This window comes from Xiphophorus hellerii, chromosome 6 (assembly GCF_003331165.1).
Source record: "Xiphophorus hellerii strain 12219 chromosome 6, Xiphophorus_hellerii-4.1, whole genome shotgun sequence".
In the NCBI taxonomy this organism is placed as follows: domain Eukaryota; kingdom Metazoa; phylum Chordata; class Actinopteri; order Cyprinodontiformes; family Poeciliidae; genus Xiphophorus; species Xiphophorus hellerii.
Genome location: NC_045677.1, coordinates 29,064,436 through 29,089,214, shown reverse-complemented (window position 1 = coordinate 29,089,214; position 24,779 = coordinate 29,064,436). Strand labels below are relative to the sequence as shown.

Sequence of the window (24,779 nt, the reverse complement as noted above, 5' to 3'; positions counted from 1 at the left end):
TTGACGGGCTCACTGTGGAGTTCTACAAGGCCTACTGGGATCTTCTGGCCCAAGACTTGCTAGACGTATACAATGAGAGCCTGCTTACTGGTTCACTCCCCCTGTCCTGCCGCAGGGCAGTGATCACCCTGCTGCCCAAAAAGGGAAACCTGCAGGACATCAAGAACTGGCGCCCCGTGTCCCTCCTCTGCACCGACTACAAAATTCTCTCCAAGGCCCTGGCCACTAGGCTGGGAAGAGCTATGGAGCAGGTCATCCACCGGGATCAGACCTATTGTGTCCCCAGCAGGTCCATGGTAGATAACATCTACCTAATTCGGGACGTTTTGGAGGTCTCCGGTTCATTGGGTTTGCAAACGGGCTTGATTTCACTAGATCAAGAAAAGGCATTCGACCGCGTCGAACACGGCTTCCTCTGGGAAACCATGAGGAGGTTTGGGTTCGGCGAGGGTCTTATCGCCAAGATCCAGGTTTTGTATAGTGATATTGAGAGTGTGCTGAAGATCAACGGTAGCCTGTGTGCTCCTTTTAGGGTGTGTAGAGGCGTTCGACAGGGCTGCGCGCTCTCGGGGATGCTCTATGCACTCTCCCTGGAACCCCTCCTCCAGAAAATACGCTCGACTGTTCACGGTCTGGTTTTACCCGGTTTTAAAAACAATATGGTTTTATCTGCCTATGCTGACGATGTCGTTGTTTTTATTAAAGATCAGCGGGATGTCACTGTTTTAACCGAGATCACGAAAAAGTTTTCAATTCTGTCCGCTGCGAGGGTGAACTGGGGAAAAAGCGAAGCCCTGGCAGTCGGCGAGTGGTCCAACGGGCTCCCAGTTCTCCCTCAGGGTCTTTTATGGAAAAAGGATGGTTTTAAATATCTCGGTGTGTTTTTAGGCGATAAACATGTTGTAAAAAAGAACTGGGAAAATATTGAAGAAAAAATGAAAAACAAGTTATCAAAATGGAAATGGTTACATTCACAAATGTCCTACCGAGGTAGAGTGTTGGTTTTAAATAATCTAGTCGCTTCACAGCTGTGGCACAAACTTGCGGTGTTAGACCCGCCATCTGGGCTACTTGCAAAAATCCAAACAGAGATGGTCAATTTCTTTTGGAACGGTCTGCACTGGGTGCCACAGTCTGTCTTGTTTTTATCAAGAGAGGAGGGGGGTCAGGGCCTCGTCCACCTGGCCAGTAGAACGGCTACTTTTAGATTACAGTTCCTCCAAAAGTATTTGACAGGTTCCCCTGTATGGAAGGACGTGGCCAGCTGCATTCTCAGACGTGTTAATTTTCTGGGGCTGGATGCTGCTCTGTTTTTAACTGATTTTAGTTTTTTAAAGTTAAAGGGGTTGCCTCAATTTTATCAAAGTGTTTTAAGATCCTGTGCTTTTTTTACACTGCACAGGACAAAATCGCATAATTCTCTGCATTGGCTTTTAGAAGAACCGTTGATCTGTGGAGCGAGATTAGACGTCTGCGATAGCACCGTGCCGGGCTGTTCTGAGGCGCTGTCTGGGTCCGGGACGGTGACCCTGCGGCGGCTGATAGTGGTGGCTGGACCGGACTTTGCCAACGTCCAGGAGGTCAGCACACTGTTGAAGATCCGGTCCGCCAGGCTGACACAGCGCTTCCTGGAGAGGGTGAAGGAGCGAATGACGGCTGGGGAGAGGCGGCTGCTACAACTACACGCCACAAAAGAGTGCCTGCCTGATCCGAATGACCCGTTCCCTGACGTGTCCCTGGATCCCAATTTTGGGGAGGAAAGTGGCCCCCTGCTGCAAAGCCCAGGATTAGGGATGGAGCTCTGCAAAACGGGGCCAAAAATACTATATAAATACTGCGTAAAGATCCTGAACAAGAGAACTCTTTGCAAAAGATCCGTCAGTGTATGGACTGACAAACTGGGAGGGCAAAAACCTCAGTGGAGGACTTTATACAAACCTCCGATAAAGAAAAGGACTGGTGATCTGCAGTGGCGAATCCTGCACGGTGCCATCGCCACGAACTCGTTTTTATCGGTCATCAGTCCTGGGGTTTTAAACGAGTGTCCTTTTTGCAGTTTGTCCGAGAGTGTTTTTCATGTTTTTATAGATTGCGTACGTTTAACTAGTTTTTTACATTTTTTAGCGAGCATTTTTAGCCTCTTTGGCGTGGTTTTTACCAATTCTGTTTTTATAAATGGTGTACATTATAGTCGATCCACTAGTTTTAAATCCCGGATTTTAAATTATTTATTAGCCGAGGCCAAGATGGCTATTTATATAACTCGACGGGACAAAATGCAGGCTGGACCTCAACTCGACGCGGTGACTCTGTGGAAGGTGAACATCAGGGCTAGGTTGAGGTTAGAGTTTTGTTTCTACAGAGTCACCGAAAATTTGACGGGGTTTTTAGAACTGTGGGCTTTTAATAATATATTGTGCATCATTTCTGATCAGGGAGAACTAAAATATAACAAAGTGTTAATGTAAATATTTATTTGTTTTAGTATCTTTGACCTGATTTATGTAATGTTTTTATTGTTGAATTATTGTACAATAAATGTATTGTTAAAAATCAAAAAAAAAAATCTTCTTCTTCTTCTTCTTCTTCTTCTTCTTCGTGTGAGAGGAGGGTGTTTGCGGAAGAGCGGAAGAAGAGTGAGAGAGCGAGTGATTGAATCTTTTCTATCTTTGTTTTTTCTTACTGTTTTTTTCACTGGGTGTTTGTGTTACTTGTTTAATTGTAATTTCGGTTTAGTTTCGTCACGTTTTAAGGGGTTTTTGTGGGTTCGGGTGTGGCCGTCAGGCCGGCGTCTTAGGACGCCATGGTGGTTGTTGGTGGTGGGTCTTTCTCCACGCTGACACGGAAGAACGGCATCAAGGTGGGTGCTGGTTCTCCGTGCAGCGTGGAGGAAGTTTGTTTAGCTGTGGGTGAGGTGATTGGGCACGGGAATATTAGGTCGGCGGCACGAATGAATGGAGCGGTGGTACTGTTTGTTGAAAAGGTTGAGCAGGCTCAACAGTTGGTGGAGGCGGGCGTTTCCGTAGGGGATTTGTTTTTGCAGGTGTCGCCGCTAACACTACCGGCGACGAAAGTTACTTTGTCTAACGTGCCACCGTTTATCAGCGACGAATTTTTGATAAAAGAACTGTCAAGGCACGGTAAGGTGGTGTCACCACTTAAAAAAGTCCTGACGGGATGCAAATCACCTTTGCTGAAACACGTTGTGTCTCATAGGAGACAACTGTTTATGATTTTAAACCGTAAAGATGAGGAGCTCAATTTACGGTTTCATGTGAGGATTGATGATTTTGATTATGTTTTGTTTGCAACGTCTTCTAATATGAGGTGTTTTGGTTGTGGTCAGGAGGGCCACATCATAAAAATGTGTCCTAAGAGGGCCGACCCGGCTGCGCCGGGTGCGGCGAAGCAGCAGCCCGCTGCTGCTGAGCAGGAGGGGGCCTCACCTGGTGGGGATAGTGCGGCGGGGGAACCCGCGGCTGCTGCGGGTTCTTCCGCTGCTGCTGCGGAGGAACCCGCGGCGGCGGAGGCGGGGGGGCCCGCGGTGGCCGCGGTGGAACCCGCTGCAGAAGAACCGGCAGACGGTATTGTTGAGGTGTCAGTGGTGGACAGTGGGATGAGTGTGTGTGTGGGAACGGAGGGGTGCACGGTGGTGTGTAGTGATGGGGTGAATGGTGGTGAGGGTGAAAGTGTAGAGGGAGAGAGGGACTGTGTGCAGGGAGAGCAGGAGGAGGAGGTGAAGGACAGTGAGGAGCATTTAGTGTGTGGGGATCAGGGAGGGATAGGTGAGGTGGAGGTAGGAGGACAGAATGAAAGGAGGAACAGTGTAGAGTCGGTTTTGGGAACTGGATTGGAGGGAGAGACAGAGGAGGTGATGGAAGTGGAGGCTTCTGCCCCGGTAAAGAGGCGAAGCAAAAGGAGGAATGTGGTGGCTGCTGTGCAGGCCAGCAGGCAGGCCAGCAAGCTGGCTGGAGAGAGGAGGGAGGTGTCGGACAGCAGCGACGCTGAGAGCTGGTTCTCTGACGCCAGCGAGGCGTCAATGACTCAAACAAGTAGTAAGGAACCAAGATACCCTGTCGAGTCTTACAGAACGTTTTTAAAACAAACTAAAGGGCTGAAAGGAGTAAAGATAGAAAGTTATTTTCCAGATCTGAGAATCTTTTACTCCTCTGCGAGACATCACATTAGGAACAACGAGGTATCGGGTTTTGAAAAAACAGAAATATTTAGATTAAAGAAAGCAATGTCAAAAGCGAGAAAACTTTTTTGAGTAAAAATGATGCACAGTGATTTTTTAGTATTTTTATTATTATTATTTTTTATAGTCTTTTTGTGTGTTGGTTTTAGCTTCTTACCCAATATGGATTCTTTTAAAATCGCAACTTTGAATCTTAACGGGGCGAGGGAGGCTGAGAAACGGGCTTTGATTTACCAAACGCTGAACCAAAAGAAAGTAGATGTTATTTATTTACAGGAAACTCATAGCGATCATTTAATTGAGACGGACTGGGGCAGAGAGTGGAGGGGGGAGGTCATTTTAAGCCACGGCACCTCCCAGAGTGCAGGGGTGGGCTTCCTGTTCTCTAAGGCTTTCACCCCGAACTCCACAGAAGTAGAGCATGTCGTTCAAGGGAGGTGTCTTTTAGTTAAAGCAAAGTTTGATATTTTTAGTCTGGTTTTTATTAATATTTATGCTCCGACCACCAATGCAGAGAAAAAGCGTTTTTTTGAACAAATTGGGGAAAGGTTGGGTGATTGTGGGTCTGAGGATTATGTTTTTATAGGCGGGGATTTTAATTGTACAGAAAACGAGTTTTTAGATCGTAATCATGCAGAGCCGCATCCAGCGGCCCAACATGCTCTGCGGCAGCTGGTCTCGTCTCACAGCCTGGTGGACGTATGGAGGAGGATGCATGCAGGCTCCAGGCAGTACACATGGTCCCACATTAAGGAACACCGAATCTCTTTAGCTCGACTTGATCGTTTTTATTGTTTTAAACACCATTTTAACGTGTTTAAAACATGCCAGATTTTACCGGTGGCTTTTACCGATCATTCGTTGCTTTTAGGTGGTGTTTTTATTAGAAACATTTTACCTAGGAGCGCTTACTGGCATTTTAACGCGGCTTTAACTTATGATCAGGGTTTTAAGGAGATTTTAGGTTATTTTTGGACTGGTTTTAGACAGAGAAAGGCTGATTTTACTTGTCTGAGACAGTGGTGGGACCATGGCAAAGTTCAAATAAAACTGCTGAGTCAGCAGCACACTCTCAATGTTACCCGTGACATTACCGGATCTATCAGAGATCTGGAGATGAACATTGTGGAATTAGAACGACTTAGTGAATCCACAGGAAATCGAGAGTATATTGAAGCTCTCAGATCAAAAAGGCTAGTTTTAGCAAACCTGCTGGAGAATAAAGTCCAAGGCGCTTTGGTCAGGTCCCGGGTCCAGAACATCACGGAGATGGATGCTCCCTCTAGCTTCTTTTTCAGCTTGGAGAGGAAGCACGGGCAGAGGAAGCAGATCCACTCTCTGCTGTCGGACACGGGGCAGCCACTGAGTGAACCAGGGCAGATCAGGAGGAGGGCTGTGGAGTTTTACCGTTCTCTGTTCCACAGCGAATATGAGGAGAACGAGGAACGTTTAGAGGAGTTCTGCAGTGAACTGCCTCAGGTCTCTGAAGAGACCAACACTGACCTGGAGGGCCCCCTGGGGATCCAGGAACTCCACACAGCCCTCCTCAGCATGCAGGGCCAGAAGTCCCCGGGCATTGACGGGCTCACGGTTGAGTTTTACAAGGCCTACTGGGATCTTCTGGCCCAAGATTTGCTCGACGTCTACAACGAGTGTCTGCACACTGGTTCACTCCCCTTGTCCTGCCGAAGGGCGGTCATCACCCTGTTGCCCAAGAAAGGGAACTTGCAGGAGATAAAGAACTGGCGCTCCGTGTCCCTCCTCTGCACCGACTATAAGATCCTCTCCAAAGCTCTAGCCACGAGGCTGGGGAAGGCTATGGAGCAGGTCATCCACCGGGATCAGACCTATTGCGTCCCCAGCAGGTCCATGGTAGATAACATCTACCTAATTCGGGATGTTTTGGAGGTCTCCGGTTCATTAGGTTTGCAAATTGGCTTGATTTCACTAGATCAAGAAAAGGCATTCGACCGCGTCGAACACAGCTTCCTCTGGGAAACCATGAGGAGGTTCGGGTTCGGCGAGGGTCTTATCGCCAAGATCCAGGTTCTGTACAGTGGCATTGAGAGTGTGCTGAAGATCAACGGTAGCCTGTGTGCTCCTTTTAGGGTGTGTAGAGGCGTTCGACAGGGCTGCGCGCTCTCGGGGATGCTCTACGCACTCTCCCTGGAACCCCTCCTCCGGAAAATACGCTCAAGTGTTTATGGTCTGGTTTTACCTGGTTTTAAGGACAATATGGTTTTATCTGCCTACGCTGACGATGTTGTTGTTTTTGTAAAAGATCAGCAAGATGTCAATGTTTTAACCAAGATCACTGAAAAGTTTTTTACTCTGTCCGCTGCGAGGGTGAACTGGGGAAAGAGTGCAGCCCTGGCCGTCGGCGAGTGGTCTGAAGGGCTCCCGGTTCTCCCTCAGGGTCTTTTATGGAAGAAGGACGGTTTTAAATATCTTGGGGTGTTTTTAGGCAGTACACATATTGTGAACAAGAACTGGGACGACATTGAGCAAAAAATAAAAAATAAACTGTCAAAATGGAAGTGGCTTCACCCACAAATGTCCTACCGGGGCAGAGTGTTGGTATTAAACAACCTTGTCGCTTCACAGCTGTGGCACAAGCTCGCTGTTTTAGACCCACCGTCTGGCTTACTGGTAAAAATTCAGTCAGAGATGGTTGATTTTTTTTGGAATGGTCGACACTGGGTGCCACAGTCCGTTTTATTTTTACCGAGAGAGGAGGGGGGCCAGGGCCTTGTCCACCTGGCTAGTAGAACAGCTACCGTGCGTTTACAGTTCCTGCAAAAGTTTCTCACAAGATCTCCTGTATGGAAAGATGTGGCCAGCTGCATCCTCAGACGTGTGAATTCTATGGGGTTGGATGCTGCTCTGTTTTTAACTGATTTTAGTCTTTTAAAGTTAAAAGGGTTGCCTCAGTTTTATCAGAGTGTTTTTAAATCGTGTGCTTTTTTTAAACTGCACAGATCAAAAACGCATAATTCTCTGCATTGGCTTTTAGAGGAACCGTTGGTCTGTGGAGCAAAAATGGATGTCCGGGATAGCACCGTGCCAGGCCTTGCTGAGGTGCTGTCCAGGTCCGGGACGGTGACCGTGCGGCGGCTGGTGGAGGTGGCTGGACCGGACTTCACTAACGTCCAGGAAGTCGGCCAGCTGCTTGGGGTCCGGTCCGCCAGACTGACACAGCGCTTCCTGGAGCTGATAAAGGGGCGGATGACGGCTGAGGAGAGGAGGCTGTTGCAGCTGTATGCCATGAAGGAGTGCCTGCCTGACTCAAACGACATGTTCCCGGATGTGTCCCTGGTCCCAGATGTTGAGGAGGACAGTGGTCCCTTGCTGCATTTTACGGACTCGGGGGCAGACTTAAATAACAGCAGTGCAAAAGTGCTGTACAAATACTGTGTCAAGATCCTACACAAGAGGACTCTCTGCAAAAGATCCGTCAGCGTGTGGAGCGACAGACTCGGAGGACAAAAACCTCAATGGAAGACTTTATACAAGCCTCCAATCAAAAAACGGACTGGTGATCTGCAGTGGCGGATTTTGCACGGCGCTATCGCCACAAACTCGTTTTTATCGGTCATCAGTCCTGGGGTTTTAAACGAGTGTCCATTTTGCAGTTTGTCTGAGAGTGTGTTTCATGTTTTTACGGAGTGTGTACGGTTAACTAGTTTTTTAATTTTTTTACGGAGTATTTTTAGCCTTTTTGGCATGGTTTTTACCAATTCCCTATTTATTAACGGTGTACATCACAGTCGATCTACAAGTTTTAAATCTCGTCTTTTAAATTTTTTAATAGCCGAAGCAAAAATGGCTATTTATATAACTCGACGAGACAAAATGCAGGCTGGACCTCAACTTGACGCGGTGGCTCTGTGGAAGGTCAATATTAAGGCCAGGTTGAGATTAGAGTTTTGTTTCTACAGAGCCACCAGGAATCTGAGGGGTTTTTTAGAATTGTGGGGTTTTAATAATGTATTGTGCACCATTTCCGATCAGGGAGACCTAAAATATAACCAGTTGTTATTGTAACTATTTATTGTGTTTTTTAGTGTCCTTTGAACTGATCATGTATTGTTTTTATTGTTAAAATATTGTGCAATAAATGTTTTGTTAAAAATCAAAAAAAAATCTTCTTCTTCTTCTTCTTCTCCGGTTTGCTGCAGTTTGTTGGCTGTGTGTGTAAGGTGTGCGCGCGTGCGTGTGCATGTAGAGGCGTGGAGGTGTGTGGGAGTGTTGCATCCTCTCACGTGACCATCCCGCCTCCCCTGCTCTTCCTCCTCCTCCTCTTCTTCAGTCCGGGTCTCTTTGTTGTGGTCGCAGCTGCCGCTTCGCTCTGCGCGCCGCGTCTCGCCCCTCACCGCCTCCTTGCCGCGCGGCGGACGCGCAGCCGGAGCGCCCCGGTGGTTTGCGGGTCTGTGCGGGAGTGACATCAGATCCGCTGTGAGAGACTCGGAGTTTGAGCGGCGGAGGCTCGGACTGAGGATGCTGCTGCCGGACCGGACCGCCTCTGAGGCTTCCTGAACCCGGAATCCCGCAGGAATCATCGCTCCTGCTCCGCCTCAGACCTGAGCGGCGCTCCGCTGCCTCTCTCCCGCGTTTGGAGCTCCTTCTTTGCGGGACGCGCCGTCAGGACAGCCGCGTTTCTTCAGGAATTACGCCGAACCGAACCGAGCGGACTGCGGGCTTCGGGTCTCCTCCATGATGCTGACGGGCCCTGGGAGGTGCCGCCGGCGCCCGGGCGGGGCAGTCCGGTGCCTGGCGTCCGCCTGGCTGCTGGCGCTGCTGCTGGCCGGGCCGGAGGTTCGGGCTTCCTACCAGCCGCAGAGCGGGGAGTGCAAAGGCAGAGGCAAGGAGTGTTCAGGTAAGGCTGCGGGCTGCGGGTTGCCAGGTTGGATGGGTGAGGTGGTTTTGGGTTCCTGCTGCTGCAGCAACACGGACCGACTCTGTCCTGATGCTGCTGCTGCTCCTGGAGGACATCAGGACTTGTCCTGAAGTTTTTCTGCTGTTGCGTTGCAGCTCCTGCAGTCCGTGTTCCTGCGGCTCCGGATGCTCCTGATCCGCTCCGCAGGGATCAGAGTCACTTCTTCATCATTAGAGCCTTTAATCGGATTAAAGCCTTTAAACCGAATCGGGCTCTGCTTTCAGTAATGGGATGTTTCATTAGTGCTTCTTCTGCCTTTATGGGAGATGAATCTGTTTGCTTTGACTAGGCTGCAGAGGCACAAAGGGCTGCAGCGCTGCTGCTGCTGCTGCTGCTGCTGCTGCTCTTTGTGCAAACATCAAACTTTCAGTTCATCAGGCTGATCCGTTATGGATCCAACAATCAAAAAAACAAAACCAGTTCAGACTGGGAGCTCTGGGTTCATTAAAACCCAGAGGAAGACATGATGACGTTTCTGTTCAGTCTGATGTTTAGAAAATAATACGGTGCATTATCCAGAGTTATTAGGATGCAGCTTTTATTCTCCTGACATAAATCATCTAATTCTTTATGAACATGTTTCTAATTTCCATTTCACCTCAAACATGTTGGGCAAAACGTGACATTTCAAAATAAAAGGACTCTAATAGTCAGTAATCTCTCCGTAAATCAGGACTGGATTTGAAGCTGCATGTTTTGAAAGGTGAAACCATCAGCAGGTGTTTCAGACTTTACTGATTATTTTTTATTTTTCTCAGCTCCCAAACAGAAACAGATTTAAGTAAATGCTGTGAAACAAACAGCTGAAGCTGCAGATACTGAACTGCTTTATGGTTCATATGTATTAAAACTCTAGATTAGATTTTCCTGATCTCTGGAGTTTCTAACAAACATATTTCTGTTTCATGTGAATTCATGTAAAGTGAGGAGGTTAATATGAATCTACAGCATCACAATCTAATATTCATAAGCTCATCTCATGTTATCTGCTCCTTCCTGTTTTAATAAATATTTAAAGTCAGAGACCAGCATCATGTTAGCAGGGAAACTCACCCAGCCGCGTTCATGTGAAGAACTGGAATGAGAGGATTCTCACCTTCTGCAGGTGAAACGTTCAGAGTCACATGAATCTCCAGACAGTTTCTAACAGGAAGTGTGTCATCGCCCCCTCTCCCCCCGCTGCCTCAGAGCCTCTGAGCATGGCAGTAACGGATTGATCCAGGATGACAGGAAAGTTTCGGCTCTCTGAGTTCTCGTTTGTCTGCAGATGCAGAGGTCAAGACGACGTTCGCTGTCGCAGAAAAACCAACAAAATGGCTTTTGGCTGCTGTGTTCGAGGTCTGCTGGGAAAACTCAGCTTTGGAGAAGCACCAAGCATCCACTGTGGACTACCAGTCATCACCGGTCAGAGGGCAGATTCTGAGTTTGGCTGTCAGGTTTCAGGGTTTCTGATTGCAGCTTTCACAGAGTCTCAGCAGGCGTAACCATGGAAACCTGAGAGTTTGGCGGTTCATCCAGAGAAAGATCAATGAGTTTGATTTCATCAGGCAATGGAGCCAAAAAACCGATTCTGTTGTGGTGTTGGTGTCCAGAACAAACGACTGTCTGTCGCGTCTCTTCAGCAGCAGCAAAATGTCTTTCCAACTCGGTTCTGATCCAAACGTCATGATTCATGTGTTCATCTAGAGCCAGGAGGCTGTAACTGGACGGCATGCGGATGTTTTGTTGCTTTGTGGATGTTTGTGGTTCCCTCTCATGTGGCTGCTGGTCGCTGAGGAGACACATCTGTTCTGCAGCCTCTCCTGATGTCAGGATGTGAGGATGTGGTTCGTCTCATCTTGGTTTTTAATTATCCCAAAGCTTCAGAGGTTTTAGAGGTTTTAGAGGTTTCTCTCAACACCTCCAGGGTTAAATTATCTGCAGCTGCAGGAATCAGATGTTTGACCCAGAGCATCGTCTCGCTCTGGTTTCTGAGACAGAAGAGAACAATAAGAACAATTATGCCTTTGATGATTTAATAGGTATAAAACATTTAAATCCTGCAGATTTTTAATGGTCGTTGACTTTAACCACCAATTCAATTTATGTCCATCAGACTGAAACTGTTCAGCTGTTTGGGTTTTAAGACTCTTTCATTATTATTCATAATGAAAGAATGAAACGTTATTCATTATTATTATTCATTATTATTATTATTATCATTATTATTATTATTAACTGTGACATATATAAAGGATGAAAAACATATCTAAAATATGGTTTAAAGTAAATTTAATTCCATTATTCCAACTGATTGCTGTTCATTTTTGACTCTACAAATTCACGGCAGTATGTTGTTTTCTGTCGCCGAGCCGGGTCGGTTCGGTTCGGTTCGGTTCGGTTCTGTTCAGTTCGGTTTGGTTCGGGTTTGATTCTCCCTCGCCAACACAAATGAAATCACGGCGGTAATTTGGCCTGCGAGGCTTTTAAACTGCTTCCTCCTGGGAGAATCTCTCGGTGCCTCAGTGGCGACGCCGACATGACGGATGAAGTCAGGAGGGAGAAACAGGCGTGATTAAATTTTCAGCAGCCGCTCCGACATTAACAGGACCGCGGATGAATATTGATGTCCTGTCCGTGTTGTTTACGGTTTACAGCCGCGCCGTTTAGCCGGAGCGCTCATCTGGAGAAAATATTCACTCCTCGCTGCTGTTCGCGGGGTCACCGCCTCAACAACCCCGACGCCCTGCAATGAAACCACTTGATGAGGTCATTCTGTCCTCTGGAGCTGAGAGGAGTGGGCTGTGTTAGCTCTGCTAGCGCTGTTAGCTAGGTTAGTGGTTAGCTCTGTTAGCAATTAGCTCTGCTAGCGCTGTTAGCTAGGTTAGTGGTTAGCTCTGTTAGCAATTAACTCTGCTAGCGCTGTTAGCTAGGTTAGTGGTTAGCGCTGTTAGCTAGGTTAGTGGTTAGCTCTGTTAGCAATTAACTCTGTTAGCTCTGTTAGCTCTGCTAGTGCTGTTAGCTCTGCTAGTGCTGTTAGCTAGGTTAGTGGTTAGCTCTGTAAGCTCTGTTAGCGCTTACCTCTGTTAGCAGTTAGCTCTGTTAGCAGTTACCTCTGTTAGCTCTGCTAGTGCTGTTAGCTCTGTTAGCAGTTACCTCTGTTAGCGGTTACCTCTGTTAGCGGTTAGCTCTGTTAGCAGTTAGCTCTGTTAGCGGTTAGCTCTGTTAGCGGTTACCTCTGTTAGCGGTTACCTCTGTTAGCACCGATTTTTATTTTCCCAGTTTTGATTCTCAAAATGGTTCCCCTCAATGCATCTGGATTTGGATCCTCAAAACTACAAAAACACAACAGTTTTTGTTTAATTTCTATATTAATGATGTTTTTGGTATTTAACTTTTTTTGAAGCTTTTCATGATTTGAATTTAACCCAGAAGAAGCTGGTTGTTTGGAGTTTTTGGCTGTTTCCTTCCAGGAGTTTAGGCGTCTGTTTGGTGCCTGTCAGAGAATCCAGATATATAATCTGCTGTTCATGTGATTGGTGGACTGAGCAGCCGGTTGCCATCGTTTCCGTTGTGTTTGTGCGGTGCCGTCATGTTTGGGTCGCTGCTGCTTTAAATCAGCAGCTTCCTGCTTCCATCACTTCCTGTGTTGTCTCCACGTCCTCAGGTTAAACTGCTGGGATGAAACTGTTTTCAGCATCAGACGTTTCATGGTTTGGTTTCTGTTTGAATCTGTTCAGCGATTGTTTTATTGCTCATAATGAGGCAGAAGCAAACAGGATAATCGGTTCCTTCTGCTTTCTGAGTGTGGATGAATCCTGAGCCGTCCCTCTCCGCTCGGCTTCACATGTCGGCTCATTCTCAGTGTTTCCGAGCGAATTGCTCTGATTGATGACACAAGCGGCGGCGGCAGGAGGTTCTGACCTGGTTCCACTCAGGAGTTTGTTGCTTTTGGAGTTTCGGTTTGCAGGTTTCTCCTCCTGACTCGTCCGAGTCCCGTTTCTCCAACTCTTCTCTTTTCTTCATCACAAAGTTCAGCATCACTTTGACCATCAAACGTAACATTTTAAACGTTCACAGTTTGAACCATAAAACATCCAAATGATTATCAGCCACCATGTTGGTGTTAAAAAGATGATTCCTGGTTTTATTTTAGTTCAGTTATAAACAGAATATTAGAAAACTACAAATAGTTTCCATCTGAAATGAAGGAGTTTCTTCTTCTTCTTGTCCTCCAGCTGTTTCTGTGTTTGTGTCAAGAAGCTGAGCTGCAGATGATGAAATAAGAAAACCAGACTGAAGAAACTTTTAATCTTCACTCTGAATTTATAACTTCAAGACTTGAATTTTAATCAACGTTTTAAATAATTGATGGTTTTGTTTCCTGTCTCAGATCTGAAAGTTGAACAAATGTCTCTTGAAGCTTTCTGGGAGCATTTTTCTTTTTTTGTGTGAAAAGTGTGAGCTTACTTTCACACTTTGAAGATCTTTGTGTACATTACATAACAGAGTCCAGAGGGAGGCCTGTGGATTACAGGGAGCTTCGTTTTTCACGTCCTGCAGCTTCACAGGCTTTTAGACTCCGGCTGCTTTTCTTCTTGGCTCCAAAAATAACAAGTTTCTGGAGAACGGCCAAACGGAAACTAAACACGGTGAACGTTACGTCTGCAGCAGCCATGTTGGTTCCAGACCGCTGGACCACAGGCTTGTTTTGACCCGGGACAAACTGTCCAATCAGGATGCAGTGATGCTGTGATGTCATGTGAGAAAATCTCAGTTCATCCTGCATTAGAAAACCTTCATTCACTCATTTATTGTGTTTTAGAGCAAATTGCTGATGTTTTGTATTTTTCATACATATCAACAAAATAGCAACATTTTCAATTCAAAAATCTTTTTGATGCTAAATTATCAAACTTATTATTTTTAATATTTTATTCAGATCATTAAACCGTCAGATTGATGGCAGGTTCATGTTGGCATCAATGCAGCTGCTACATCTTTAGCATTAACATGCTATTTCAGGCTAGCATGGCTTCGCCGCTAGGCTAACTCCTTTTAGCACAACATGAAGACAACAGTCTTTTCCAGCGTCCAATCAGATCGTCCAGAAGCAGAAATTAACCCCCAATAGGAAAAGAGAAGCAGCTTCATTGTTCATTGATGCAGCTGTGCGCCAGATGTAGAGGCGTACAGAAACACACGGATCTTTCTTTACTTTATATTTCATTTCTATAATTCATATTTGCAGAAAAGTTCACTTAGTTTATTCTGCAGAATTTTTTTCCATTTGCAGAAGTTTAATGATTCACTTTGTATTAAAATGTGAAAATAGAAATAAATTTTAGTTTAATTTGATTCCCTTTCAAAATAATGAAAACATATTAATAAAAGTTTTGTTTTATTAACCCATATTTTACCCCGGCGGGGCAGAAGTGGCTCTTCTCTCCATTTGTTTTCCATGTTTTCTGGCAGAAACAGTTCAGATAAGTTAAATGTTTCAAACATCAAAGTTTTTTTCTTCTGTTTCATTTTGTGTCTGAAACGTTTTGTGTCTTTCATAATTTAAATTTTTTAATCTAACTTCAGCTGGAGCGTTTTCTCTCCCTCAGCCGTTCCAATAATTTAGGTTTATTTGTTTAAAACTTCTCGTCTCGTTTCTTCTGGAGACAAACTGGGCCGTCGGCTCGCCAAAATAAAAGCTTTCCAGGTTAAATTAGCTCACCTCCTCTCATTGATCTCCTGCAGCTTGGAAATAATTATTTTATTAGTTTAGCTCAAACCAATTAGCTGCAGCATTAACGGGTGACAGACACTTTTAATTGTCTTTCATGAGGTAACAGATTCAGTTCATCAGCTGCTGGAGGTCGACTTTCAAACTTTAGTTTAATTAAAGCTGAGAAAAAGAAACTCCTTAAAGTCGAGGTGGAGGCAGCAGGCGGTTCAGGAAACCATGAAGGCTATAAAGCTGCTGGTGGTGATTTCTTCCTGTTTATTCCTCTCTTTACTGATCATCTTCAACAATAACTGGACGATAAACTGTCTGAGAAATTATTGCAATAAAAATTAATGTTGTTGTTTTGAGTCAATTTTCCAGCAATATAATGATAATGGCTTAATAATACAAGAACATATCCTCAAAGATGAATAAACTTTAAATTTTAATAAACGTTTAACTCTGGAACTTGAAGACATTTTAAATAGCCAAAGTAAATAAACAAAACTACAAATAAAATGAATTATAGTCTCTCTAAACAAAACTGTCCTTCAAAATAAAGGCTTAGTTGAGACTAAAACAGCAGACTGAAACTTTTATCATCCAGTTTTGATGATCTGAAATCATCATGAAGCTTCAGTTATTAGACAGAAACCAGAGATCAGATCTGGACCTTCAGAGTCACATAAAGACGGTTACAAAGTCGGCCTTCTGCCACCTGCAGGACGTTTAGAGGACAAACGTCTCAGCAAGATCTACAGAAACTCAACAATAACTGAATATAAGATTTTATTACTACTAATAATAATATGATCAGGAAACCAAAACACCAAATAATCATGAAAACAGTTTTTCTGTTTGATGCATTTTGTTCACTGATGTAATGTGATGAAGTTTTTACTTTTATTGTAAAAAGTCATCATTAAATATTAAAAACGTCACAAAATCCAAGTAAAAAAAAGTTCTGGAACCGTGAAGCTTTTGGCACAAACAGAAAATCAGACAAAAATAATCTTTTATTTTGTTTTTGGAGTCATGCGATGGGTCGGTTCTGTGTCAGGATGAGAAGTTCGGTTCTTTACGTTGACCGGATCGTCGGTCAGGAATCGGGTTTTTCCTCCCAGATGTTTTTTATTAAAGTTTATCAGAAACGTTCCTGAACATCAGAAACATAAAAATGCATGTAAGAGAAAACTAATTCTCCACAACAAAGTAGGTAAATATACATCAGTGTAAGGTTCATATTACGTTTGGTGCACTTTGACCTTTGTTTGTGAAAGTTATAGAGTTTGCTTTGGTGAATAGACCACTGGGCCATGCTCAAAAACTAAAACATTTTGATAACTTTTAATCTCCCATCCCTTAACTGCACACAGACCAATGATAAAGCTCAAAATCCCTTGGAGGAGTTTTTTTAAGATTAGAGGTGTGTGAATATCAAAAATTGACCCAAAATGGCCGCCTTGCTGTACATTTTTAAAACATTTCTCCAACATTCATTGTGTTCAGTCGTCCTGCTGCGAACATCAACATTTCGACTTTGCAGTTTTGTCCTGATTGTGTCGACTCTGTTGGTTCTGAATAGTTGCACCAAACTTCACTGGCCTGGTTGTGAGTCGGCTTGTGATGTAAGTGTCCTGTTAAAGTTTCAGTAACCTCTGCAGACTGGCCTGAGGTAAATGTTCCAGACCGAGCTTAAAAAGTCAGCTGTCAGATTTTGAAAAAACTCGATGCCCCTGCAGTTCTTTCAGGGAACTCATTAGAAGTCGGACTCGCTCCTTGCAGCGGCTGCAGAGAGCTTGTGAACGTCAATACGAGTCTGAGCAGAAAACCCAGAAGACACGGATTAAAACTGATGTTTTTTAAATAAATCAGCCGTCTCAACAAACGTCTGTCCTCCTGCAGCAATTTAAACTTTCTGAAGGCAGAGCGCGCCGCTGTCGTCTCCATTACTGAACTCACAGGAAGATTCAAGAAAACCTGAAGTTACTCAGATCAGCTCAGAGATTTGATTTTGTCTTTCAGCTCTGTGTGATGTTTCATGATATTTGGGCCAATTAGAGCATTTCTGGAGGAACTGAAACGTTGTAATTAAAGCAGGACCAGTTTAACGACTGGCAGATGGGAACTGGTGACCAACTGGTGACCAACTGGTGACCAGCTGATGATGAGCTGCTCTGTTTACTTTAAACCTCTGAATCCCTCAGGAGCTTTTAGCTCGCAGCGTTTTGGCTGCAGTAGCAGCTGCCTCCATCCTCTCTTTGTTTTTATGAATTCTTCATTCAGCCTCCTCAACTTTCCTTTCCTGAGATATTTACCTACATTTACAGATTTCCCTCCAAAAGAAAAAAGTTGAGTTTCCATGTTGAAGATCCGGTTTCCTTTGCAGCCAAACATGTTTGTGGCTCATAGTTGGGATTATTCTGACGATTAATTTGATAGAAAATTGGCAGATTATGCAGATTTTTTATTTGAATCTTTTTTCTACAGTACAATAAAACATGTGGCTAATCACTAGCATGTTGACCAACAGTCACTTCCTCAGTCCAGGATGTTTGTTTTATCTTTTATATGGAAATGTTCATGTTAGCATGAGGGCTACTGCTAGCTCGTTACCGTACAGAATGCTAACGATGTTACTCTAAAACGTGCAAATAAACACAGAATTTAATCTTTTATTGTCTAAAATATAATAAATAATTTCTTTAGTGAACATTTGATGCATCTGCAGCTGAAAATCTTTCTGCTTGTTTTAAAATCGGTAAAGTTTACAGCTGATCTGCTGATGATTTGGGATTAACTGATTAATAATTGGAAGCACTAAAGTGATTTTTGTTGTAGAGAATTTGAACCATAATTTGAAGCTAAAGCTCTTCATTAGTTTTGGGTAGAGCATATTTAAAGACTTTTTGGTCTTAAATGCAAAATATATATATTTTATTGTTTTAGTTTAATTTCTGTCCTGTTTTCTTAATCCATGTCCTCCAGGTAAAGAATAATCAATTACTAAATTAGTTGACAGTTATTTCAATAATTACAATAATCCAGTTAATCTCTTCAGCCCTAATTTCGGCCATTTTGTTTCCATAATGGCCGCTGTTAGTGTCGGCTTTATGGGCCACAAACGTCCCATAAAGAACTGGAGGTCCAGTCATCAGCACTTTATTTAATTTTCTAGTAAATAGACTAAAAAAAACACCAGTAAGAAAAAAAACAAACTTGATTCACTGTACAAACACAAAATTACGGTGGCCGACAGGTGCAAATGCGCAGCAAAAGAGAAACATGCAAACAAAAAAAAAAACACGCGCACAAATTAAATGCGGCAAGCAAAAAGAGAGACGCAAACACCCCCGAATGAAATGCAGCAAACAAAAAGTGTTGAAAACGGAAGTGCTCCAGACCACTAGGGGGAGTCAAAGAAAATAGTATTCATTTCTATGGGACCAGATGCAAGATTCTTCTTCTTCTTCTTCTTCTTGGTATTTATTGGCGGTTGGCAACAAACTTACAGTAGCATTACCGCCACTTACCAGTATGGAGTGTGGTTCGAGATGGTCTATAAACTTTCACTTTCTACCTTTTCCCTCCATTAACTCCTGATTAAACATACCCCCACACATACACACCTGCTTATATTATCCAACTTGCTTATAGCTTTATATACCCCTCTTTGATATTCTTTACACACTCACACCCAACTTGCTCTACTCATATCCTATGAAATAGCTTTGTTTTTTTAAGATACCGAATAATTATTTGAATATGTCTACTCCCGAAATCTCTCCTCAAAAATTCTATTAAATTAAACCTTTCTTTAATACCTACACACTCTCTCAGCATGCATCTTCTCTCTTCTTCATACTTACAACACTCTAAAATAACATGCTCTATTGTTTCAGACTTCTCACAATAATCACACTTTCCAGATGCAAGATTCAGAGAGATACCTTTACTTTCTTTCAAGTTTCTTTCTCTGAATCTTGCATCTGGTCCCATAGAAATGAATACTATTTTCTTTGACTCCCCCTAGTGGTCTGGAGCACTTCCGTTTTCAACACTTTTTGTTTGCTGCATTTCATTCGGGGGTGTTTGCGTCTCTCTTTTTGTTTGCTGCATTTCATTCGGGGGTGTTTGCGTCTCTCTTTTTGTTTGCTGCATTTCATTCGGGGGTGTTTGCGTCTCTCTTTTTGTTTGCTGCATTTCATTCGGGGGTGTTTGCGTCTCTCTTTTTGCTTGCCGCATTTAATTTGTGCGCGTGTTTTTTTTTTTGTTTGCATGTTTCTCTTTTGCTGCGCATTTGCACCTGTCGGCCACCGTACAAAATCTAACCAAGTTTCCAAGGCAGAAATCTTAGTTCAGTTGAAATGAGACAAAACTAAAGAAACAGGAGTTTTATTAATATTATATTATTTATTAATATAATTATTAATATTTATTAATATTGATAAAAATGTGTTTGTCTTACTGTAAAAAATCTATTGTTATAAGTGAAAAAATCTGCCAGTCATTTTTAAAGGAATGAATTTCTTTACTGAAGACAAAATCCAACTAAGATTATAACCTGTAAATCTGTTAATGTTCAGCAGAAAAACTTGTTGTTTGCCAACATATTTGATCTGTTTTTTTCCTAAAACCTTAAACGTCTCAGATTTACTCTGCATCAGGAGAGAAAATCCAGCAGAAACAGATCAATTGTCATTAATCCCAGATTTTTCCAGCCTAAAACATTCTGAGTTTAAATGAACTGAATGTTTAAATTTTCTTTATTCGTCTCGTTTCAGACACATTCAGGTTCACTGGGTTTATTCTAACGAGAGAGAAAATCAAGTTGGTTCTTAACTTCAGTCCAGCAGATTCTGCCCCTATAAATAAAATAAAATAAAATAAAGGAACTTCATTTGCAGCACCGGCTCCAAATGAACAGTTAACAGCAGTTTTAAAATCAAACGGCTAAAATGAACATTAATAATTATAACAGTTAAAAACAGAACAAAATGACACATAAATCATGTATAATTATATTATTATGATAAAACATAAAACTTGTAAATAAAACATTTAGATGTTCCAGTTCTCGGACCGGGTCGTTCATCATTTATCTTTTTGTTTTCCTTTCTGTGGTAAGAAACCAGCCTGCTGGTCAGGTTGCATATCTATGTCTGCAGCTCTACGTTGCACCGATTAAAATGCATGAAGTGCAGCAGACGACCTGCTGGGGGGTCGGCGTCCACCACTGGGCCCGGGATTGGAATAGGCCTGATTAGTCTCGCCTCAGTGAGTCTCTGGGCCGATCCATTCAGGAAGCAGAACCTCTATAAATCTGTGTGTGTGTGTGTGTGTGTGTGTGCGTGCGTGTGTGTGGGTGGGTGTGTGTGTGTGTGTGTGTGGGGAGAGGGTGTGTGTGTGTGTGCGTGTGTGTGTGTGTGTGTGTGTGGGGGTGTGTGTGTGTGTGTGTGTGGGCTCACACTGCGGCGTCCTGATGACAGCAGAAAACAAAAACAGCTGAAGATCTGCTCCAAAGCGGCTCCTCGGGTTTTAGACTGAAGTTAAAACATTTCTTACTGAACCAAACTTCATTCAAACGTCTTTTTATTTACAGAAATGAAAGAGTTTCATTAATATTTATACATGACACTTTTCAAAAAACATAAATGGTTTTATTTCCTCTGATTCTGGTTCATCAGTTCCTTTAAATCTTCATTTGATCAGCAGAAGAAGAAAGATTAAAAGGTTGATAACGAAACGGAGCTGAACCAGATTCCTGTTGGCTGTTCTGGGAATAATCCAGATGTTTCTGAAACAGCTGCAGGTTATTATTGTCCATTTGAATACATAAATAACGTTACAGACTCTGTTCTGCTGCTGCAACGTTTCGTTTCTTCTGGGATAGATGTGAAGACGATCTCAGGAGGCTTTGCTGTCTCTCTGATTTAACAAACACTCGACTCACTTCCTGCAGATTATTTTTAGTTGACTGGGAGGTGAGAAAACTTTTCTTATGACCCAGAAAACGATTTAATCTGAAGCTCTGTCCGCCATCTTTACTGATGTCAGCGTCATCAACGCTCCAGGAACCTGTTCAGAGGAATGGATTGTTTTAGAGCTGGAACCAGTTTCTCAGGAGTTTTCAGTCTGCAGATATTTTCTCCTTCCTCTCCAGAACGGAGAAGGAAAACTGAACTCCCATCCCGGCTGCGACGCTGCGTCTGAATCAATACCAGGGGAGAGATTTTCCGTCTCAGTGGCCGTTAGGACGCCGTCGGGGAGATTTATGTGATTGTGAGAGTTTGAGGTTGGCGACCGCGAGGCAGAGAGGAAGACGGATCCTGACAGAGGAGGTAAAGGGCAGGAAACCGGCTCAGGGCTGGAAGTGAAAATGCAAATGGAGGCCGACGAGGCGGCGGCGAGGCGGGCCTGTGTTCGCCTGTCAGCAGACTTTGACCTGCTGACAGCCGCTTCAAATGAAGCCGTTTTATAATGGAGGTTTTAACTGTTTTGTGGGCTGAAAGCCTCTTTGTTGGGCTTTCATGCTGGAGCGGAGCAGCGGGAGTCCGGGCCCGGTCTAGGATGGTTTGGGCCGGTTTGGAGCCTCCACCAGGCAGAGGCGCCGTAAACAGACTGCGAGGAACAAAAGCTCCTCTGGGGCAAAACCTCACTTCATCACAAAAACTAAAACTAAAACTAAAACTGGCTTCAGGAGGAAAAACTCTGAGAATCTGAGTTTCACATCCTGCAGCTTAAAGGCTCTGGAGAAAATCTATCTATTTAACACACATCTATTTAACTCTCATCTATTTAACTCTCATCTATTTAACACACATCTATTTAACTCTCATCTATTTAACTCACATCTATTTAACACACATCTATTTAACTCTCATCTATTTAACTCTCATCTATTTAACACACATCTATTTAACTCTCATCTATTTAACACACATCTATTTAACTCACATCTATTTAACACACATCTATTTAACTCATCTATTTAACTCTCATCTATTTAACTCTCATCTATTTAACTCACATCTATTTAACACACATCTATTCACACAAAACATGAAACTCATTTAACTCTGACGACACTGAGAACCCCAGAACACACAAACCTATAACCACATCTATTTAACTCAGCCATCATTTAACTCACATCTATTTAACACACATCTATTAACACACATCTATTTAACACACATCTATTTAACTTCATCTTTTAACTCCTCTATTAACTCTCATCTATTTAACTCTCATCTATTTAACTCTCATCTATTTAACACACATCTATTTAACTCACATCTATTTAACTCTCATCTATTTAACTCTCATCTATTTAACTCACATCTATTTCTGTTCAGAAACATGAACTGAGTTTCTACTGTGTTGAATGTTTGGGTGGGTGGAGCTTTTCTTCTGGGTGGAGTTTGGATCCAGTTTGGATCCAGTTTGGATCCAGTTCCTCGTTTTGGTTCCGGTTCTGTTTGGAACCGGATCAGAGAACAGCATCAGCTTCAGCAAGTAAACTAAACATTTAGTTTGTAAAATAAATATTTAGTTCAGTTTTTGCTAAATAATTAGCATAGTTGCTGTATGTTTAGTTTGCAAGCTGAATATGTACTTGGCATAATATTGAGATAGAAAACTAAATATTTAGCTAGGAAGCCAAATATTTATAAAACTAGCTTACTTGCTAAATACTGTTAGCCTGTTAAATATTTAGTTCCAAGTTCCATATTTAGTTTGTAAAATAAATGTTTAGTTTAGAACTAAATATTTACCTTGGGTATAAATATTTAGCAGGCTAGCATGCTAACTAAATATTTCATTTGAAAGCTAAATATTTAGTTTATAACTAACATTTATAAATTATGCATAGCAAGATGAAAATATAATTTTAGTTTCAGTTCTGTAGTTTTTCAGAACCCGACCTTTCTGGACCTGTGGAGCCGTTTCATTGGCCCAGTTGGTTCTGAGGCTGAAACATGGATCCAGTTTCCTGCCTCTGGAGTTTAACTCCTTTTTGTTGCTCTAAATATAAAAATATTCTTCATATTTAATGTGTTTGGGTTTTTTCCAGATAATTAAACGGCTTTTTAATCTGATTATGCTGCTTTAATCCGCCTCCGTCTCTCTGATGTAAACATGTTTGTGTTTAAACTTCGGGCTGTTTTCAGCTCAGATTCTTTTCTCTCTCGTCTTGCCGGATCGTAGATCCTGGGTTTCATTTCCAGTCGGTCGTTGATGAAACCAGTCAAACCAGAGCCGCTCCTCCCAGTAGGACCAGGCTGTAAGCTGCGCTCGCCGCGGCGTTTCCTCACGCTGCCCTACAAATCAAACCGTACGGAGTTACAGGGCGGCCATTATGCAAATGAGACGCCGGGGGAGGAAGAGGAGGAGGAAGCAGCTGCTCTGATGGGACGGAAACATCTGGACCCGGATTCGCCGCCAGACAGAAAAAATTTTAAAAAATCATTTAAACACGAACAAGCTGGATATTTTCCTGCTTGTTAACAAATCAGTGGTGAATATTTCACACCAGCAGAGCAGCGAACACGTCCAGAATGTTTCATTCAACTTCTGAAAGGTCAGCAGGCTCCATCAGAGCTAGCGGGGTCAGAGGTCACATGTAAAGGCCGTTAGCTTGGCTGAAAATCTTCTGCTTTTCACAGTAAATTGATGAACAAATGAAACCAGAACAGGAAATGACATCATGTCACCCTGCATCAGGCAGACATGCCGAAGGACTGCTGGTGACCTCTGACCTCCACCTGCTGTTCCCACTGACTGTTGGTTGCTCAGGTAACCGCCTGATGACGCCACAACGTCCTGGGATTTTCATCCTGATAAAAAAAATCACAAATTGATACGAAAGTAAAATTTCACTCAACATTTTAATCTTTTGTATAAAATTATTATTTCAATCACTCAGATTACAACTTTTATTCTTTGATGACAAGTTTATTTCTGTAATATTTTGAGTTTATTTCTGTAATATTTTGAGTTTATTTCTGTACTATTTTGAGTTTATTTTTGTATATTTTGCATTTTTTCTGACGTTATTCCAACGTTATTCTTCTAACATTAGGACTTTTTGTCAAATAACTTTATTCTGGTAATTTTATGACTATAGTTGTATTATGTTTTTTTCTCGTGTTATTACAACTTATTATTTTGGACTTACTGCCGTTCAGCTTTATTCTTGCAAATTACAAATCAAATCTGATGACTTTATTTGCTTAATGAAAGTATTTCATGTTTAATTTATTGTTGAGGAGGTAGAATAACATTTTTGTCGTGGGATTTTTTTGTGACAAAGTTTAGTTTATAACATAAATAAAGCATAAAACAGAGCAGGAAGTGAACATTAATAATGTAATCTTCATCAACACCAAATTCTGCAGGAAACGACTGAAGAGTCGATGGTTTTGCTTCTGCGTTTTGTTTTGCTTCTGAATTTTTGACGCCTCCTGTAAGTAAAGGAGCGTCCAGCAGTGAGACGATGTTTAATGTGTTCCTGTTTGAAGGCTCTGTCCTGCCGGGGGGGGCAGCTCTTACTGCTCATAATGCGAAGCTGCATAATGGCTCCGTCATTCAGGCAGAACATGAACGCTGCCTGCAAATAAAACCCAGACTAGATTTACAGCTGAAAGGGCTTCATGTCTGCAAATAGCTTTTCCATTAAGAGAACCAAGAAACACAGAGCGCCGTCAATCAGCGGCGGGTATGCGCTTCAAACCCAGCCGCCGTATTAACGGCTTTTTGGCAAATGTTTTAAATGAAAGTGAATTAGAGTGAATCCATTTAATGAACTCTCTCCGAGGCTCAGAGGCCGTCTGAGAAACGCAGCAACATTTTGTTTCCAGGAGGAAAACGTGACAAAGTTCAGAAAACAAACTGATGAGTGTTTGGTACCGAGTCCGGTTCGGTCGGTGAGGTTTTTAATGCTAAGC

The 24,779-nt window shown here is 43.0% G+C and overlaps 1 protein-coding gene and 1 long non-coding RNA gene across 2 annotated transcripts in view; both read left to right on the top strand.

Annotated features, from left to right (window-relative positions):
• Nucleotides 1-8,611: 8,611 nt before the first annotated feature.
• Nucleotides 8,612-24,779, top strand: part of tmeff1a (transmembrane protein with EGF-like and two follistatin-like domains 1a) — a 47,836-nt gene continuing 31,668 nt past the window's right edge. Inside the window, exon 1 of the mRNA XM_032564569.1 lies at nt 8,612-9,074. Coding sequence (XP_032420460.1) covers nt 8,912-9,074 — 163 coding nt within the window. The 5' untranslated portion in view covers nt 8,612-8,911. The remainder of the gene's footprint in view (nt 9,075-24,779) is intronic.
• LOC116721091 (uncharacterized) lies at nt 20,486-24,009 on the top strand. Its single transcript, XR_004339507.1, has 2 exons — nt 20,486-21,170; nt 23,041-24,009. It is a non-coding gene; the product is annotated as an uncharacterized LOC116721091 (long non-coding RNA).